Here is a 19,405-nt window from a genome sequence, read left to right as displayed (position 1 = left end):
AAGAGCTAAGACAGACGAAAGTTGGAAGTGTTGCCTGGGAGGCGAGACTCGGAGGAGGTGTTTGGAGGGCAGGGTAGAGACTGCTGGGTGTCAGTGCCAGTTTTGAAAGGATTTAAATTGAAAAAGCCTTTGAAAAGTAAATGAGTGGACAGAAAAATCAACAGGATGATTCACAGGGAACTGATAGAATAGACAATGAGACCACTATCTCTTATTCATATGACAAATATTTATCAGACACCATCCTGAGCTAAGCATGGAGCTAGGCACCAGAAACACAATGGTCCCTGCCCTGGTGGAGCTGTGTCTAGAGCACACAGGCAATGAACAAGAAGACAAATGCATAAAAGAAATACAGATTGCAGTAGTAAGTGCGTGAACAGAAATACAGAAGGCTTAACACGGTGACAGGTACAGTGCAGACAGGGCAGCTATTCTGCTGTCAAAAGGCCTCTTTGAGATGAGCTGAGCCTTAAAAGACAAAAAGCTAAAACCAAGGAAAAGTAAAGGCTCTGCGGCAGGAGTGGGTCCAGCGGATCTAGGCACTGTAACAAAGCAAGTGTGGCCAGAAGCCAGAGGTGAGCAAGGTGGCTCAGGTGAGGCTGCAGAAGTAGCAGGGTCCAGAGCATGTTGCTGTAGATATACATCTGGGTAGTCCTTGGGGTACAGATAATATTTAAAGTCACGGAGGGAGTGCACATAAAGAATATATCCCAAAACCTTGTCCGGAATAATTCCAACATCTAAAAGGACTGGAGGAGCCAGTAAAGGAGACAGAATAGGCAGGGCCTGTGAGGAAAGGCACAGCAAGGAAGTCTGAAAAATTCTCCGAAGCACCCTGTCGTATTCTAAAACTTCCCTGTAATAGCTGCGACTTATTTTGACAATTAATGTGTATTACATTTATTTTTCAGATTTTTGTGTCAGTTCCGGAGGTAACTGGAGATACTCGTATCCTGGAAAAGCCAATTTGCAATTGTCTAGAATGTCATTCATGCCCACTGTAAGTTACAGCCCCCCAACTGAGGATCACTGCTCGAATTATAGCCACGAGGTCCCCCTCTGCTTCTGTGGGGTCATCCACAACAGCAGTGCCAGGATTTGAACTGTGCTCTCCTTGCGACATTCCTGAAGACACCCCCGCACCCCTAAGGTAAACACTCTACAGTCCCGCACTCTGGAGTTGGAAAAACCAAGCACGCAGCCTCGACTGCAGCCTGGGGCGCGTGACTCGCACCGCACTGCGATGTGGCTGGCCCTTTGCAGTTCCTGAGAGCAGAGCCCAGGACGCCGCGGCGCGGGCGGCACCGCCCCAGGTAAGTCAGCGCCCAGGCCTGGGCCTCGCATATTGTGGGAAAACGGGGGCCGAAGGAATAGACACAAGCAGAAGGGGAGGGAAGCGGAAGCCCAATGGAGCCGTGCTCCCGGGGGCCCAGGGCCGACGCCAGTCGGAGGGCGGCCGCCGCGCCACCTCCGTGCGCCCCTCGTCAGACGGCGGCAGCTACCGCTTCCGAGGTCGTTTTACCAGCGCGCCTTTAGCGTGCTGGCCCGGCGCGCGTCCGGCAGCAGCAGAGTCCGAGGATGAAATGACCCCTCTCTACCCCTGCCCCGCTTCCCCGCCCGGTGTTCACAGGCCCGCGGAGCCCGGGGGCGGAGCCGAGGCCGCGGACCCGCAGGCTAGGCCCTCCCGGTGATTAAAGGCCCGCGGAGCCCGGGGGCGGAGCCGAGGCCGCGGACCGTCAGGCGAGGCCCTCCCGGTGATTAAAGGCCGGCGGAGCCGAGGCCGCGGACCGGCAGGCTAGGCCCTCCCGGTGATTAAAGGCCCGCGGAGCCCGGGGGCGGAGCCGAGGGCGCGGACCGGCAGGCTAGGCGCTCCCGGTGATTAAAGGCCCGCGGAGCCCGGGGGCGGAGCCGGAGCCGCGGACCGTCAGGCTAGGCCCTCCCGGTGACTAAAGACCCGCCGAGCCCGGGGGCGGAGCCGGAGCCGCGGACCGTCAGGCTAGGCCCTCCCGGTGATTAAAGGCCGGCGGAGCCGAGGCCGCGGACCGGCAGGCTAGGCCCTCCCGGTGATTAAAGGCCCGCGGAGCCCGGAGGCGGAGCCGAAGCCGCGGACTGGCAGGCTAGGCCCTCCCGGTGATTAAAGGCCCGCGGAGCCCGGGGGCGGAGCCGAGGCCGCGAACCGTCAGGCTAGGCCCCGCCGGTGATTAAAGGCCCGCGGAGCCCGGGGGCGGAGCCGAAGCCGCGGACCGGCAGGCTAGGCCCTCCCGGTGATTAAAGGCCCGCGGAGCCCGGGGGCGGAGCCGAGGCCGCGGACCCGCAGGCTAGGCCCCGCCGGTGTTTAAACGCCCGCGGAGCCCGGGGGCGGAGCCGAAGCCGCGGACCGTCAGGCTAGGCCCTCCCGGTGATTAAAGACCCGCGGAGCCCGGGGGCGGAGCCGAAACCGCGAACCGTCAGGCTAGGCCCCGCCGGTGTTTAAACGCCCGCGGAGCCCGGGGGCGGAGCCGAGGGCGCGGACCGTCAGGCTAGGCCCTCCCGGTGATTAAAGACCCGCGGAGCCCGGGGGCGGAGCCGAAGCCGCGGACCGTCAGGCTAGGCCCTCCCGGTGATTAAAGACCCGCGGAGCCCGGGGGCGGAGCCGAAACCGCGAACCGTCAGGCTAGGCCCTCCCGGTGATTAAAGACCCGCGGAGCCCGGGGGCGGAGCCGAAACCGCGGACCGTCAGGCTAGGCCCTCCCGGTGATTAAAGACCCGCGGAGCCCGGGGGCGGAGCCGAAACCGCGAACCGTCAGGCTAGGCCCTCCCGGTGATTAAAGACCCGCGGAGCCCGGGGGCGGAGCCGAAACCGCGAACCGTCAGGCTAGGCCCCGCCGGTGTTTAAACGCCCGCGGAGCCCGGGGGCGGAGCCGAGGGCGCGGACCGTCAGGCTAGGCCTCCCGGTGACTAAAGGCCCGCGGAGCCCGGGGGCGGAGCCGAAGCCGCGGACCGTCAGGCTAGGCCCTCCCGGTGTTTAAAGGCCCGCGGAGCCCGGGGGCGGAGCCGAGGCCGCGGACCGTCAGGCTAGGCCCTCCCGGTGTTTAAACGCCCGCGGAGCCCGGGGGCGGAGCCGAGGGCGCGGACCGTCAGGCTAGGCCCTCCCGGTGTTTAAAGGCCCGCGGAGCCCGGGGGCGGAGCCGAAACCGCGAACCGGCAGGCTAGGTCCCGCCGGTGTTTAAACGCCCGCGGAGCCCGGGGGCGGAGCCGAGGGCGCGGACCGTCAGGCTAGGCCCTCCCGGTGACTAAAGGCCCGCGGAGCCCGGGGGCGGAGCCGAAGCCGCGGACCGTCAGGCTAGGCCCTCCCGGTGACTAAAGGCCCGCGGAGCCCGGAGGCGGAGCCGAGGGCGCGGACCGGCAGGCTAGGCCCCGCCGGTGTTTAAACGCCCGCGGAGCCCGGGGGCGGAGCCGAAGCCGCGGACCGGCAGGCTAGGCCCTCCCGGTGACTAAAGGCCCGCGGAGCCCGGGGGCGGAGCCGAGGGCGCGGACCGTCAGGCTAGGCCCCGCCGGTGTTTAAACGCCCGCGGAGCCCGGGGGCGGAGCTGAAGCCGCGGACCGTCAGGCTAGGCCCCGCCGGTGTTTAAAGGCCCGCGGAGCCCCACTCCTCGCAGGCGCTATGCTGCTCCGGACGTCCCGGACACTGTCCGGCGTTCGCCGTCTAAGTCGACCCTGCAGCGGAGCCCGTAAATCAGGGGCCTGGGCTGGAAGGACGCGCGTTCTAAGGCTGGGGATGCCCGGAGCAGGTCCGGTTGCTCCCTGCCCTGCGCCGGGGCCGAGACCAGCGGGCGCTAGGGCGGCGCTCCTTGAGGAGCCCTGGGCTCGGGGCGGCAGGGCTGGGGGTGGGTGCCCAGCCCCGAGTACGCGGGAACGAGTCCACTCGAGCCCTCTAATGGGGGACGGAGAGTGGCTCCCCATTTTGTGTGGGCGAGGCCCTGTGGCTGCGCCCTGTATCGAACCCAAGTCCTGAGTGTGGAAAGGTGCAAAAGGCTCCGTAGTTTCTGACCCCATGCCTGCTTTCCGGGAAGCGCTCCCCGTCCAAACTGTGGCCCTCACCTCCCCTTGCAGCTGTGACTGTGGGCTCGTCCGGGGGCAGGGCCGGGAGAACTGGCGGGAAATTCGGAGCTCGGTGCGTCCCCGCCGCTCCCTCAGCCTGCCCTCCTGTTCCCCCCTCCGGCCCGGTCTCGCTGCGCCGCCATGCCCTGCTCCGAAGAGACGCCCGCCATCTCGCCCAGCAAGCGCGCCCGGCCTGCGGAGGACGGCGGCCCGCGGCTCCGCTTTGTCCGGCTCTCGGAGCACGCTACGGCCCCTACCCGGGGCTCCGCGCGGGCGGCGGGCTACGACCTGTACAGGTGAGCGGGGCCCTCCCGCCCGGCTCTCCGCCGCGGAGGCCAGGTCCTGGGTTAGAGAGCTCCAGGCTTTCTTCCGCCGCCGCCGCCGCTTGAAACAGTTGAAATGTACAGAAGCAAATAAGCCCTTTTTACATATATGTAGGTGTTCTCCCTTTTTTTTTAATCTTGAAAATTTTAGCATTCAGTATAAATTGAGTAGGAATTTGGGTAAAGAATGTGGAATGGTAAAGACTACAGAAAGTCCGCCGAGCCGTTATTTGCTGTGCAGCTCTGGTTTGCCCTTTGCCAGTGTAGGGTCAGATGAATAAGGCTTTTCTGGGTCCTCAGAGAGTCGCCGAGGGCCCTGCTGTGCTGAACAGGAAAATCCCTATGTGAGCGCAGGTGCAGAGTGTGGAAATACCTAAGAAGGATGACTGAAGGCTGTTTCTGTCTTGGAAATCTTGGTGGCGTAGTAGTTAAATGCTATGGCTGCTAACCAAAAGGTTGGCAGTTGGAATCCACCAGGTGCTCCCTGGAAACTCGATGGGACAGTTCTACTCTGTCCTATAGAGTCACTATGAGTTGGAATGGACTCTACAGCAATGGGATTTTTTTGCGGGGGGGGAGTGGAGAGTTTCCGCCTTAAAGGATTGGTAGAATTTCCCCATCCATATTTAAGTTCCACCCAAAGACTGGGAATTTCAGAAAAGGTCCGAATATGAAAAGCAGGGATGTCGGTAGTTCTGTTACCCTGCATTTGAACAGCACTTTTTGCGAATACTACAAACTTTCCCATATGCTATTTTTATTTAATCCTCACAACATTCCTGAAAATTGTTTTAGTTACTTTTAACAGAAGAGGGAGTTTGCTAAGAGCTGAATTGCTTTATCCAAGGGCTTGAATGTCCTTGAATTTTTGACCTTGGATTCACTGTTTTTTTCCCCCACTTTGACTTTTGTACCAGCAGTGAGGCACCCTCTGACTCTTGGCTACCTCATGTGCAAGACTGTTGCAGGACCATAGGGTTTTCACTGGCCTGTTACCAAGTGGAAACCCCAGGTTCTTATAGTCAGCGTGACTCGTATTGGCCAGTAAAGGAGAGACCAAGGTGGGAGAACAAGAAAGAAAGCTTTATTTTGTTGTACAAGGAAAATGGAGTCAGTCGGAGCTGCTGCTGCCAGGACTGCTCTCTAAGGGCTGGCAGGCTGGTTACTTTTAAAGGGGTTCACAAGTAGGGAATGTTTAAAAGCTAGTTATATCAGCAACTAAAGTGCAGTGGGGTTTACATATACCCTCCAAGCAAAAGCAGAATTCAAAGGCAAAGCTGAGGGGCGAGCCCAGTAAAGGAAAGGATTTTTCAATACAACACTGAAGGGGAGGAAGCGAGGTAAAGAATACAGCACTGAGGGGGCTCTGTCTCAGGCCTTTCTTCCTAGTCTGTCCTAGTCTATAAGCTCTGCTGAAAGCTCTTCAGCATCATAGCAACAGGCAGGCCTCCACTTAAAAGTTGCCATGGGGGGCTGGAGACCCTGGTGACCCAGTGGTTAAAAACTACAGCTGCTAACCAAAAGATCGCTGGTTCGAATCCACCAGGAGCTCCTTGGAAACCCTATGGGGCAATTCTAGTCTGTCCAGTAGGGTCGCTGTTAGTTGGAATCGACTCTACGGCCGTGGGTTTGCTTGTGGTTTTTTTGGTATGGGGGTGTTTATAGTCATCCCTATCATCAGGATTTATTTTAAGGCATCCCAGGTGGTTCTGATGTGGTCTAATTCATAAGTACAGGGGAGAGGGGGTTGAGTGAGTGATGATAGTAACAAAAAGAGAAGAAGAAAAAAAAATGAGGTATAGATTGTTGTAGCTAAAAAAACTGTAGTTCAGGTCCTTAATTTTATATGGAAAAGTAGAGCCCTGGTGGTGCAGTGTTTAAAACAGCTCAGCTGCTAACTGAAAGATCAGCGGTTTGAACCCACCAGCTGATTCACGGGAGGAAGACGAGGCAGTCTGATTTACAGCTTTGGAAACCCAGTGGGGTAGTTCTCCTCTGTCCCATAGTGCCTCTCTGAGTCGAAAGAGACTGCAAGGCAACAGGTAGTAGAATGATGTAGTTTGACTAGACCCTTCTAAAGGCTATGTCAGTGCTGTTGGGAATTCTAGGAGAGGCCTTGGTTTCACGTACTTTTAAGCATCCTCATAATAAACGTGTAGGTGACTTTCTGTGTACAGGAATTGCCCTGGGAATAACTGATCTCTTTAAAAAATTAAAGAGGTTTGCTATTTAAAGAGAAGAAAATCTAATGAAAGGAGTGAAAATCTTAATACTATTTTAACAGGCTTAATTAGGGTCTCCAGATAACTTCCAGCTTTGCTCATTGTAAAAGTTCCTTACATTTCTGTCAAGGAAGGAGGTTACAGTAATAGTAACAGTAGCAGTGTTTGCTAGGTAGGCGTTAAAGGATCAGTCTCTCAGCAGTGTCCGTCCCCACGGGCGTTCACAGTCCTCAGCTCTGCCCCTCAGCCACTGACGTTCAAGGATACAGCTTGGTAAATGACCAAGCCATGCAGAACAAATGCCACACAGGCCTACCTTTCCCCCCTTTGCTTTTTGTCCCATTTTTTCCCTAATTTCTTAGAGGATTGTTGTGAGAGTTAAACGAGATGTGAATATACGAGTATACGAATGCGTATACGAAGTGAGAATTAAATATATCAAGAAGCTGGAACTGCCTGGCACGTAGTAAGCATTTAATAAATGTTAACAGTTGTTAGCTATTCTTTGTCCTCCTTTCTGGGTCTTCTCGTCATCCTCTATTTATGCTGTCATGGAGCATACACCTTGAGGCCTGCCTTCCTGTCTGCTTCTAATAAGTACCTCACCTCCCCAGCAACATTTGTTTAGAGGAAAACATGTTGACACCTCTTCCCCACACCAAAAACTTGACAAAATTATTACTTGTAAAGCTGTTGTGATTTTAATAATAAGCCAAAAGAACATACCTCTGTCTTCTTCATAGCCTTTTTTTTTTCTGAGACGAATTGGAAATTTGGTGCTCTGAAATCTTAGCAAGATTAGTTATAGAGATCTAAGATTGCATGAGTTATTTTACAAACTGTCTTTAAGGAAATTGTGTATGTTCGGGCACAAGGAAAGAGATTACAAAAACAATTTTATTAATAAATGCGGTTATTTTCTTCAAAATCTTAGTGCCTATGATTACACGGTTCCAGCCATGGAGAAAGCCCTGGTGAAAACGGACATTCAGATCGCCCTTCCTCCTGGGTGTTACGGAAGAGTGGGTAAGTGATTTCAGAAACGGGTAACTCTCCGTCAAACTTTTCAGCAGCACTGCAGAAGAAAGGCCTGGCTGTCTGTAAAGATTACAGCCAGGGAAACCCTGCAGAGCTCAGTTCTCTGTAACGGAATTGACTTGACAGCAGTGGGTTTGGTCTTTTGGGTTTTTCTTTACACTTGGTGTATAAATGAGTGAAGCGATACTACTCAACCTACTTTCTAAAATAAAGAGGAACCTTATCTGATGGCAAATGCAGCCGGTTGGGAACTTTCATTTATATATCTGCTTTTGCCTCTGTTTTTTCCTGCCCTTTTATTTCTTATTCCTTACTTAAGATTTAGGAGGCCCACGTTGGCCTAGGAGGCTGTTCTCACAACTCCTTATTGTGAGAAAAACTGAAAGTATAGGTGACTTTTTAACTGGAACTTTTTCCGGTGTTACTGCTAACTCCTTCAAGGCTCAGATTTCATATGAGACTAGATTTTGTGAAGATAGTGATGACAGTGGTTAATATTTGTTAAGTAAGAGAGCTAGAGAAAGGCTTAGGATGACGACACATGGCCCTTTGTATAGTGAGAGTGAAACTCCTGCCCCACGTTGTTCCCAGAGTACGTCAGCCCACCGAACCTTTCCACTGGGCACGCTCTTCACCGTGTATCAGGGTAGGGACACCCTTCAGCGTGCTAGAGGGAAATGCCTCCTAGCGGCCTGAGGAGCTAGGACAGGATGTAGTAACTAGCCAGCCCTTCTGGACCAAGTCACTTGTCACTGGAGAGAACTCTTCAAGAGTATAATTACTTTCTGACTAACCTCAAACTAAACATCCAGCAGCAGATGGAACTGACCTCCACTGGGGTGCTGGAGGGGGGACCTAGACAACCACCATCATGTTAGCTGTGACTGAGAACTGCTAACGCCTCAGCCTTTCAAAGAAAAACATGGCCTCTCATCTCATTTTGGCAGCACTGACTTGTTTTTAGAGCTTTGTGTGGTGGGCGGAAAATGGGGTAGGTAAATGGGTGGCATTTATTGACAACACCTGCTTTAAATAGTTCTGGAATAAAATACTAGAAGTTAGGATAATTAATGATAGGCCTGAGGCTAAAGTCAGTAAATATAAGGTATAAACTTAGCTTTTTTTATTTTTTCATTTTAAGAATAAAAAGCATATTGGGACTGAATATTTGAGGTTTAGTTTTTGGCATTTTGACTTATATTACGCTTTTTGTCTCGCTCTGGTTCCTTTGTTTCCTGCAGACATGTCTTTTGGCATCTGAACCTTGAGAAGGAATCCCTAGCTTAGGCCAAGCTCTGCTACTGTCCTGTTAGATTTGTGCTCTGTCTCCCTCTCTGCCTTCTTCCCATCCACAGTGTACCATGTTCAAGTCTCCCATCTTAAAAGTCTGTGCCTCAGTCCTGTGTCCCTGTCAGCCTCAACCTCTTTCTTCCCCTTTGTGGCCAAACTTTCTGAAAGAGTTGTGTCCAGTTGTCCTTCCTGCTCACCGTTCAGTTCATTCCAGCGGTCCAGTGCCCAGACTGCACCCCGATAGACCCTCCATTGGCTAACATCATGTGGGAGTGGTTTAAACTGGTTTTGCATTAATTTTAAGGTCTTTTTAGTTTAAAACTTTGACTTTTTCAAACTATTCTTACCTACTTTGGTAATACAGTACGATATTTTCTTTAATTCAAAATTTAAAAAAAACAGCTGCTGATACTGCCTATGTACAACCAAGCACCTTGTGAGAGAGATTGTTTTCTCGGTTTAGAGGCTTAGGATCACGGTTTTGAGAGACGTTCCAGCTAATTGCCTAGTATCAATTTTAGCACTTTGTTCTACCTCCTAGTTCATTGCGTAGTGCCTGGGATCTTAAAGCTTAGGAGTGGCCGTCCAGGGTACAGCAATTGCCCTGTATTCACTTGGAGCACCAGAGGAGGAAGGAGAGTCAGGAGTCAGCGGAGGAAATGGAATAGGTGTCCAGTCACCTCATGAACAACTGCCTCCTTTGCCATGAGACCAGAAGAACTGGATGGTGCCCGGCTACCAATACTGAACATTTAGATCAAAGATTCTATACTAGAGCCCTGGTCGGAGGGGAAAAATACAAAACAGAATTTTCAATTCTGATGGAACCCAGACTCTGGAACCATTGAGACCAGATGATACCCCGAAACTTATTACCCTGAGGAAATCCTTAAACCTTGAACCAAAACTATCCCCTAAAGTCATCTTTGAACCAAAACATAATTTGGTTAGAAAAGAATGTCTGCCTTAAGCAGTGTACTATCAAAAACTACACGGGATCAAATTGACAACAGCAACTTGAAAGGATGGATTAGAAGCTTAGGTAGTGAATTTGTGTTCATGATGGTAAAATAGTTTGGAAAAAGTTATCAAGAAGGGTGGCACAACCTGAATGTATCCAGTGCCACTGAATTGTACATGTAGAAATTCTTGAAGCAGTGTATGTTCTGTGTATATCTTCATCAAAGTAAGTAACTTTAAAAGATTTCATAATCATCTGCCAAAGTCAATATGAAGATAACACAGGAGCTGAGAGTGATGTCTTAAACTCTGTCATGTCTGGTATTGTTCCTCCCCACTTAAAACAGCCTTTTTTTTTCCTTTTTTTGTTTTTTAGCTCCACGTTCTGGTTTGGCTGCAAAACACTTCATAGATGTAGGAGGTAAAACATCTGCATTTTTGTTCTGTAAATATAAGTGTTTGTTAAATATTTATAAGTATTTTTTATGTTTTTGCTTAATAGGTAGTATTCAGATGACAGTTTATTTTTATCTTCAAGAAATGGAAATGAATTGGGGTTGTGTCTTGCTTCTGTGGTAATTTCCATATCTGAAGTAATAAATAATTATGATATAGTTCCAAGTTGTATATAATTATGTCTAATTCTTAAATGACAGTTGTGGAATGCATGTCATTTTACTAATAAGCTTACTAGGCAGTATCTGACAGAGGATATTTGTCTTTGTTCAGTGATAATCTGCATTAGGCCCAAAATTACTAATTTTGGAGGAAAGCTTGATATTGCAAGGGGAAGAAAGGCTTTTATGTTTTAATTGTTTAAGCAAAAGATTCTAGAAAGCGCAGGTCTGTGTTGTAGTCAATAAGGATTTCCTTAGCTCCATAAGAGAACCATCCATGTTTGGCAAAATATGAAAAGAGAATCTTTTCCTCAAGTCTGGAGAGAAAACATTGTGTTTTCTTATCTCTAAATTTCTTGCCATCAAAGTCCTCAATGGCACCTGTTTTCCTTATAACAAAGCCTTGTTCCTGCCTCCTGGTCAGTAACTTCCTCACATGGTCTGTTTGGTGAAGGAGCTCCATTTTCCTCTGCTAGCTGCTGTTGATACAGGATCTCTAACCACCTGCTTGCCAAGAGGGAATTCGCACCCTCCTGACGTGGTCCCCTACTTTGAATTTTCTCCTTACTGAGGTATGGACCACACTGAGAGGGTGTCTGTGTCCTGACCCTTTATGCCCCATTGACAGTGACCACTAACTAGACATCTTGGCCCCGGAATGCTGCGTCTTTCCACTCCCAGTGTTTTACGAAGCTGCTCTATCAGGAGGCCTTTCTAAAAGAAAACCTGTTGCTGTCGAGTCGATTCCGACTTATATCAACCCTATAGGACAGAGTAGAACTGCCCCAATAGAGTTTCCAAGGAGCACCTGGCGGATTTGAACTACCGACCCTTTGGTTAGCAGCCATAGCACTTAACCACTACACCACCAGGGTTTCCATAAGACAGCATAAATACAGTCTTTGCTTAACATCCATGATACCCTCTGTGAGATAGGACGTTACGTGATTTCGACATTGTGCAGACACCCCGGTGCAGGGGCCCGGGGGCTGCTGTGTGGTGTGCGGTCTGGGAAGCTCCTGGCGCGTGGCCCTGCAGCCCTGTGAGGGTCACGGGGGAGAGGCTCGGCAACCTCGCCGTGGTCTGGCCCCCCGAGGCCTGCCAACCTTGAGCGCTCAGGAGCGGAATCGGGCACCTGTTCCTGTGGAGGGGAGGGGGAAGGGGCGGGTTTGCTGCTGAGCTGGGCTGCGAACATCCTTAAGAGGGCACGTGAGGACCGCGGATGTATATGTGGTGAACATCCTCGCGAGGGCACGTGAGGACCGCGGATGTATATGTGGTGAACATCCTCGCGAGGGCACGTGAGGACCGCGGATGTATATGTGGTGAACATCCTCGCGAGGGCACGTGAGGACCGCGGATGTATATGTGGTGAACATCCTCGAGAGGGCACGTGAGGACCGCGGAAGTATATGTGGTTGGACGTTGCCTGCAAGGACGTTATGTGTGGCATGACCGAAGATACTATTTTGATGGCCCGTTGTGCAACAGGTGCTGTATATATGTTGTCTAAGCTTCATCACAACCCTCTATGGCTTCTAACAGGTGGCGGAACTACCTCAGACCTGAGCTCAAGTAGACCAACTCTTAGAGACTGGAGTCTCCATGTAATTCCGAACTCCTTGTTCTTTTCCCCGACCAAGAATCCCTGGAGGCACAGTGCTTAATGCTCAGCTGCTAACTGAAAGGTTGGTGGTTGGAACCCACCAGCCACCCTCAGGAGAAAGATGTGGCAGTCGGCTTCTTTAAAGATTTACAGCCATGGAAGCTCTGGGGCAGGATGAGTCAGAATTGACTTGACGACGCCTGGTATCCCCCTCACCAACAAGCACCGTAGTGAATTAGCTCACTTGAGTGCCACTTGGGTTCAGCACATGATGAGGCCTTCTCCCTGGCTTGTCTCAGGCCTGCCCCTCAATCTACCTTTTTGGAAGGGCCTATTGTCTCGCTGGTGGCGTGGTGGTTAAGCATTTGGCTGCTAACCAAAGGTCTGCAGTTTGAATCCACCAGCTACTCCTGGGAAACCCTATGGGACAGTTCTACTCTGTTCTATAGGGTTGCTATTAGGCAAATTGACTCCATGGTAACGGGTTTGGTTTTGGTTGGTGTCTTCCCATGGTGCCACTAGGTGGTGCTGTAGGGTAAGACAGGAGCCCATAGGTAGGGCTTTGGGGTTGAGTTTTACAAAGCAGATTGACAGCTGGCTCCCAGATTGAGAATGCTGTGGGCTCCTTAAATTACGCTTGATTTTCGAGAGTACTTTTACAAGCTCAAGTGTGGTAATGAGGACTGTAGCTTAAGAATATATAAGATTGTATATATGCGTTTGAATTATGGTGTTGGTGAAGAATATTGAATATACCATGAACTGCCAGAAGAGCGAACAAGTCTGGCTTAGAAGAAGTACAGCCAGAATGCTCCTTGGAAGCAAGGATGGCGAGACTGTCTCTTGTAATTTGGGCATGTTACCAGGAGAGACCAGTCCCTAGAGAAGGGCTTCATGCGTGGTAGAGGATCAGTAAAAAAGAGGAAGACCCTTGAGGAGATGGGTTGACACAGTGGCTGTAACAATGGGCTCAAACATAAGAACAATTGTGAGGATGGTGCAGGACTGGGCAGTGTTTCATTCTGTTGTACATAGGGTTGCTGTGATTTGGAATCAGCTTGGTGGCGCCTAACAAGGACATATTTGTGAAGAAATTTCAAAGGGCAGTGAAAGTAATATGGGTTTTGGAAGAACTGCTGAATTTGGGGATCTCAGCTCTGTCAGTAACTAGTTAGTTGTTACTTAAGCTTTCTGAGCCTGTTTCCTTCTCCGTAAAATGGATGTTAATATGCCTGCCTCTGAAGGTATAAGGATTAAATGGTAATGTGTGGACAGGGTTTAATACAGTGCTTGGCACGTAGTAGACCCAGTAAATTATATAATTCCTATTCCCCTAGGGCCTTCATAGATTTTTATATGTGGAAACTTTTTTTAACCTTTGTTACTGACTTCTGCTTTGTTTAAAACAATCCTCTGAAAAGAATTCATGTAAAAGAAATGGAAAGTTAGTTTGCCTGGTGGTTGGTATGATGTTATTCATAAAATCACATTGTGGTGTGTTCTTGGATGCAGAGTATCTTAAAAATGTCTCCTAGGCACAAGTTTATCATAGTTGGCCACAGTTTTTATTTCTGAAAAGAGATGCTGTTAAAAGTCCCAGGCTGTAAATAAGGGTCAAAGGGAAAAGTTGAGTCTCTAGGACTCCGTTCAGAATTCACATCTGGTAGGTGTGGCTCGTTTTCACTGAAGTAGGCCTCCAACAAATAACATGCCAAAGGCTTGACACAGTCAAACTTCTGCCTGAAGTCAGTTAATCACTGCCAATTCCAGGGCATGATTTTTCCAGTGATAACTTCAAGATACTCTCAGCTTTCTCATGAAGGGAAGTATCCTCAATGTTTATACCCCTTATGTAGAAACAGAATAAGTCTTGGGTGTTTTTTTGAAAGTCAGAATGGCAGTTGGGTACTATTGACCTTGGAACTATTAAATTGTTATTTTATACTGTTGCGTTCATGCTAAAAAAAAAAAAAAACTTCGTTGAGGGCCTTTTTTTTCCCCACCAGATATTTTAATTGGCCTAAAACAGCTTTCCTTCTTTTAGATAGTTAAAGGTTTCTCACATTCTTGTGCCCCAAGCATAAAGTAGAAAACCTTGTTAGATCACCTGGTTCCATAGAAGATACCCAACCATTTGAGTCCCCCGACAGGACTACTTTACAAATACGGAGCAAAGGCCCTTACAGAAAGGAAGTGTTTTTGTATGGTAGAAGATACCATAAAGTCAAAAATCAAATACTTGTAATTCATATGAAGAAGAGTTAAAGACCCAAACGGAGAAGGGAAAAACGCAACATAAAACAAATACAGACGAGGTCATAGGAATGTCTGATATGTACGTGGGGGTTCCAGCCTCACTAGAGGCCAGGGAGAGGCAAAGCAGAGCGCTGAAATACCGTTTCTTACTCATCACAGTGGCCAGAATTAAAAACATTGCTACCATCTGGGACTGGCAGGGATTTTGGAAATGGAAATTCTCCAGTATTGGTGATGGAAGTTTGAATTGCTACACCTGTTTTGCAAAGCTATCTACCAGTATCCATTAAAATTTAACATACACACATGCTTTAATCCAGGAAAGCGGTTTTTGGAATCTTTCTGATAAGAATAAAAGCCGCTAATAAGCCATGGTATGTGCAAAGGACTGCCCCATTTGTTGTAGCAGAAACGTGAAAGCAGCCTGAATGTCTGAGATGAAAAGAATAGTTACACAGAAATAACAGTGCTGTATGTCCATCTTGGAAACTGTGGTGGTGTAGTGGTTAAGTGCTACGGCTGCTAACCAAAGGGTTGGCAGTTTGAATCCGCCAGGGCTCCTTGGAAACTCTATGGGGCAGTTCTACTCTGTCCTATAAGGTTGCTATGAGTCGCAATCGACTAGACGGCGCTGGATTTGGTTTGGTATGTCCATATTACAGATTTGAAAAGAATGATTAAGATTTACATTTATGAACCTGAAATGATGCCTGTGAGGTTTTAAGGAGAAAAAAAGCAAAGTAATATGGGAAGTATATTACTCTAACACTGGCTACCTCAGAGAGGGTCGGGGAATGTCATTAGTTTTTACCTTTAGATGTATTTGTGTGGTCAGGGTAGTTTAGAATGTTTCTAATGAAATAGAAACAAAAGATCTCAGAGATCACTCAAGTCACGCTGTCTTTAACTCACCTAGACAGCCTGTACCTCAGGGTCTCCCAGCGTGGAGTTTCTGCGCTCTTTCTGTGGTCGTTGGCTCCAGCCTGGGATGACGTACCCACCTGACGGGTTGCCTCATTAAGTCTGATCTGAGTCATTCCTTCAGCCAAAGCTTTCTTTATATAGATGATATGGAGAACAGCTAACTCCACCTTTACATCAGTTCTTAACTAAAGTAATTTCTGGACCTGGGGAGGAAACCACAGCCCTGTGTCCTTTGAATTGGTCCAAGTTTTGTTCCATTTCAACCAGAAAAGAATAGACTGTTTCCTTCAGTCTAGACAGGAGAGGAACTACTCAGCTGCTTCGCAGCCCACTCTTACGCTCACCCTTCTCACTGTTAGACGTTTATTTATCTCTAATTCAAACTGTAAGACGGTTGTGTCAGGAACCTTTTAAAAAGTGCTTGAATTAAATTTGGTTCACTTACCCCTAGTAATTCATTCACAAAGCACAGGGGTTCATTTAAACCTCTACTGTAGTCCAATGGAAAAAATCTAAAATGTTGGTTTTTCAGCATATTTTCTCCCATAGTGGAATTTTTTTTCAAGTTTGGTTTTTTTTTTCCCTGTGTAAGAAAATTGGAAGGGTACACTTAGTAATATACTTAGGAGTGCCTGGGTGGTGAAAATGGTTAGGCACTCAACTACTAGCCAAAATATTGGCAATTTGAACTCACTCAGAGGTACCCCAGAAGAAAGGCCTGGCAATCTGCTTGTGAACGGCCACAGCTGTGAAAACCCTATGAAGCAGTCCTACTCTGACAACATGAGGTTGCCATGAGTTGGAATCGTCTCAACAGCAAAAAAGCAATTGGGGGATAAAAACTTAGGAATTAACCCTACGGTATACTTTAATCGGTTGAATTGTATGGTATATGAATTCTATATCCATATTTTAAAAAAAACGAAAGAAATGAGAAGGCCTAGTACACCTATATTCTCTTTGATTGTGTTTATGGAAACATTTCAAATTCTTGGCCCAAAGATAATACTGGCAAGTCTGGTAAATGTAGCTTTCTGGGCCCTGGCTCAAGTCTTTTTCCTCAAAGGTTTGTTGCCCTTGTGTTTATAATCTCAAACAGGTACTGGCTACACGTGGTTTCACGTGCTAATGGCTTCTGGGAGATCATGCTGTAGGAAAGGATGGTGGTTCAAATTAAAAAGAGAAGTAGCATATGAACTGAAAAGTTTAGCTCCATTTTTATTGTAAAAATGAAAAATTGCTGGTATTTGCAAGAATACTGCTTAGCAGTGTCAGTGTTGACTTATTCCACTACAGATTTCAGGCTTTATGACATTTTTAGTTATGACTCAGTCATATTTCAGTCTGGAAATCAGAGAGAAACTGGGAGAGAAACAGCTTAGCTATCAGGAAAACCTCTAAAACCCACATCATCATTTTCTCCTAGTCTTTTTGGCACGTTGGCAGCAGGTGGACGGACAGTGGGTTTGGCGAGCAGTTTAGAAGGGCTGGTGTGAGATGGTATCGCCTGAACCTGGCTCAGAGTGGGAAATAGGCATCATTTAACAGAGGCGACAGGTTAGACAATTAGAACCATTTCTGAAATTCGTGAGTTTTATTAATAATGTTTCTTAGTTTTGAAACTTTATATAGTACCAAAGCAAGATTTACTGCTATTCAGTTTTAAGGACAAAAATTTCAGAGTTAGGTAAAAATGATTTCGAAGTAATTTTTTTACCCCTAGGGTTCTGGTCTGAGGAGCTGTGGCGGCACAGTGATTAAGCACTTGGCTGCTAACTGAAAAGTCTGCAGTTTGAACCACCAGCCACTCTGCTGTCGAAAGATGTGGCAGTGTGCTTCCGTAAAGGCTGCAGCCCTGGAAACCGTGTGGACAGTTCTGCTTTGTCCTATAGAGTCACTGTGAGTCGGAATGGACTCAAAGTCTTTTAAGAACAGCGTTGTGGTAGCATAAATTAAGCTACTTTTATTTTCCTTTTCACCAGCTGGTGTCATAGATGAAGATTATAGAGGAAATGTTGGTGTCGTGCTGTTTAATTTTGGCAAAGAAAAGTTTGAAGGTACGTTACGCACGTAGGCGCGCGTGAGTATGGTGAGTATAGTGAGTTTGCTGTTGTTTATGTGTAGTAATGGACTGGCTCTTGGTTTTCATTCAGCAAGGCAGGAGGTGGAGAGTGCATCAATGAAATAGCACTAATAAACTTCTTTTTTTCCTTAAAGTCAAAAAGGGTGATCGAATTGCACAGCTCATTTGTGAACGAATTTTTTATCCAGAAATAGAAGAAGTTCAAGTAAGTATCATAAAAGCTGGGTAGGGAATGAATGATTATAAGTGAAGAAAAAAAATACAACTTTGAGGGTTTGATATGCTATTTATACCTAAATAGTATATATATGTCTAGTCCTATTTTAAGCAAAATTAAAATCTTTGTTTTAGATTTTCTTTAAATGTTTTTTATGTAGATACAGTGTAGCATTAATTTTGATAATAAATAATTTAAATATACTTTGAAATTCTAACATTCCCTTACCTGTTTTTAAAATAATCAGACATTCCAGTTTATGAAGCTTTTTTTTTAAATGTAAGTTTCTTCTTGTAGTTTTTGTTTTGAAAAGGTGTTGTAGCAAGAATCAAAGTATCAAGTTAGTAGTAGAAGAACTGAAAGAGGTTCTGAAGTTAACTACAGTATGTGGCTTACCACTTTTATATCTTCTAGGTTTTGGATGACACCAAAAGGGGATCAGGAGGTTTTGGTTCCACTGGAAAGAATTAAAACTTATGCCCAGAATAGATAAATGTACCTTTTTTTCCCTTTAAAATAAAGAATTTTCACTTAAAGTGTTTTGGTGTTTGGCACTTCCTGTAAACTTAAGTTTTAACTTCTGAAAATACTTAGTTCCCTTATGACCAAGAAAAGGGCAAGTTTCTTTGGGATCACATAGAAACTTACTTTCTTGTGTTTTTCTGTTAATTGATTGTTGTATGTAATCTGCTTTGTGGTGACCTAATGCAAGCAGTTTGTTTTTTAGTTCATTTTAAGTATAGATTAATATCATTTACAGATACAAAAAAAAGCATATTTAATTCATTAAGTGTTACCACTTCATCAGCGTATTTGCTTTGATTTATAAATCATAAGCAACACCTTTCATTTAATAAAATTGAATTCTTTCACAGGTATAAATTATTGTATAAGCTGGACTAAAAGATAATAAAAAGGAGATTAAGGTTCTTCTCTTCATTGGTTGAAAAACAGATTTATTGATATTAACATTCTTCACGGGGGTGGAAGTTGGTTCTGAGGTTTAATAATTTGTATAACATTTCAGCTGAGTTGACCACTATTAAGAGTCATGTACTATTTCCTATTTCAAAGCCCATGGTGTTTGCAGTATATTTGACCTCCTCCAAGTACTATAGAAGGGAAGAGGTGGTTGATGAAAGTCCTGCTGAAGTTTGTGTGTGCCTGGAATATTTCCATCTGGGCACTGTGTTTAAAGGAAAATGCTCAGATAGGAAGCTGATCTGGAAGGTGGAGACCTGGAACCATTGCATGGGTAATAGATAAAAGACCATGTGCAGCGTGTTCTGTTTGGAGAGTAAATACATGTGTTGAGAATGGGAGGAATATGGGGAAGGCGTGAAACATTAAGCATACAGTATAGTGAATAACTATAGAACATGAGCACCTAAATAACTATTACCAGAGTAAAGAAATGGAGTATTGCCAGCACACCGGCAGTTCATCCCTCCTCTACCATACTCCTTGTCCCCCTTCTTTTCCTTTTCTTTAAAATGTGCCATCTCATAGGCAAGCTTAAATTTTGTTTTGCTTTGTTTTGAACTTTATATAAATGGAATCGTAGTATATGAATTCTTAGGTCTTGCTTCCTTTGCTGAACACTGAAATTTTACCCATGTTCCATGTAGCTTAGTTTATTCATTTTTATTGCCTTATGTTCCATTGTGTTGGTGCATTACACCCTTGCATGCCCAGTATAATCCTGATATAAAGCCAACTTGGTCATAAGTATTATTAGTTTTGTTTATCACAATTCAGTTTGCTAGCTTGTTCAGATTTTTCCTTT

The 19,405-nt window shown here is 47.1% G+C and overlaps 1 protein-coding gene across 1 annotated transcript; it reads left to right on the top strand.

The window, feature by feature from the left end:
- The first annotated feature begins 1,786 nt into the window (after positions 1–1,786).
- DUT (deoxyuridine triphosphatase) lies at positions 1,787–18,155 on the top strand. Its single transcript, XM_010599671.3, has 7 exons — positions 1,787–3,713; positions 4,241–4,379; positions 7,563–7,654; positions 10,293–10,337; positions 17,302–17,376; positions 17,537–17,607; positions 18,034–18,155. Exons 1-7 carry the CDS (start codon positions 3,647–3,649, stop codon positions 18,088–18,090), a joined length of 546 nt encoding a protein of 181 aa, XP_010597973.1. The 5' UTR covers positions 1,787–3,646; the 3' UTR covers positions 18,091–18,155.
- Positions 18,156–19,405: the final 1,250 nt, after the last annotated feature.

This window comes from Loxodonta africana, chromosome 10 (assembly GCF_030014295.1).
Source record: "Loxodonta africana isolate mLoxAfr1 chromosome 10, mLoxAfr1.hap2, whole genome shotgun sequence".
NCBI classification, from domain to species: Eukaryota; Metazoa; Chordata; class Mammalia; order Proboscidea; family Elephantidae; genus Loxodonta; species Loxodonta africana.
The sequence above is the reverse complement of the archived record's forward strand: the minus strand, read 5'-3'. Positions and strand labels throughout refer to the sequence as shown.

Coding starts and splice junctions, on each gene's coding strand:
- DUT (XM_010599671.3), top strand. CDS start 3,647: ATGCTGCTCCGGACGTCCCGGACACTGTCCGGCGTTCGCCGTCTAAGT. Junction 7,655..10,292: donor TGGGTGTTACGGAAGAGTGG/GTAAGTGATTTC, acceptor TTTGTTTTTTAG/CTCCACGTTCTGGTTTGGCT. Junction 10,338..17,301: donor ACACTTCATAGATGTAGGAG/GTAAAACATCTG, acceptor CCTTTTCACCAG/CTGGTGTCATAGATGAAGAT.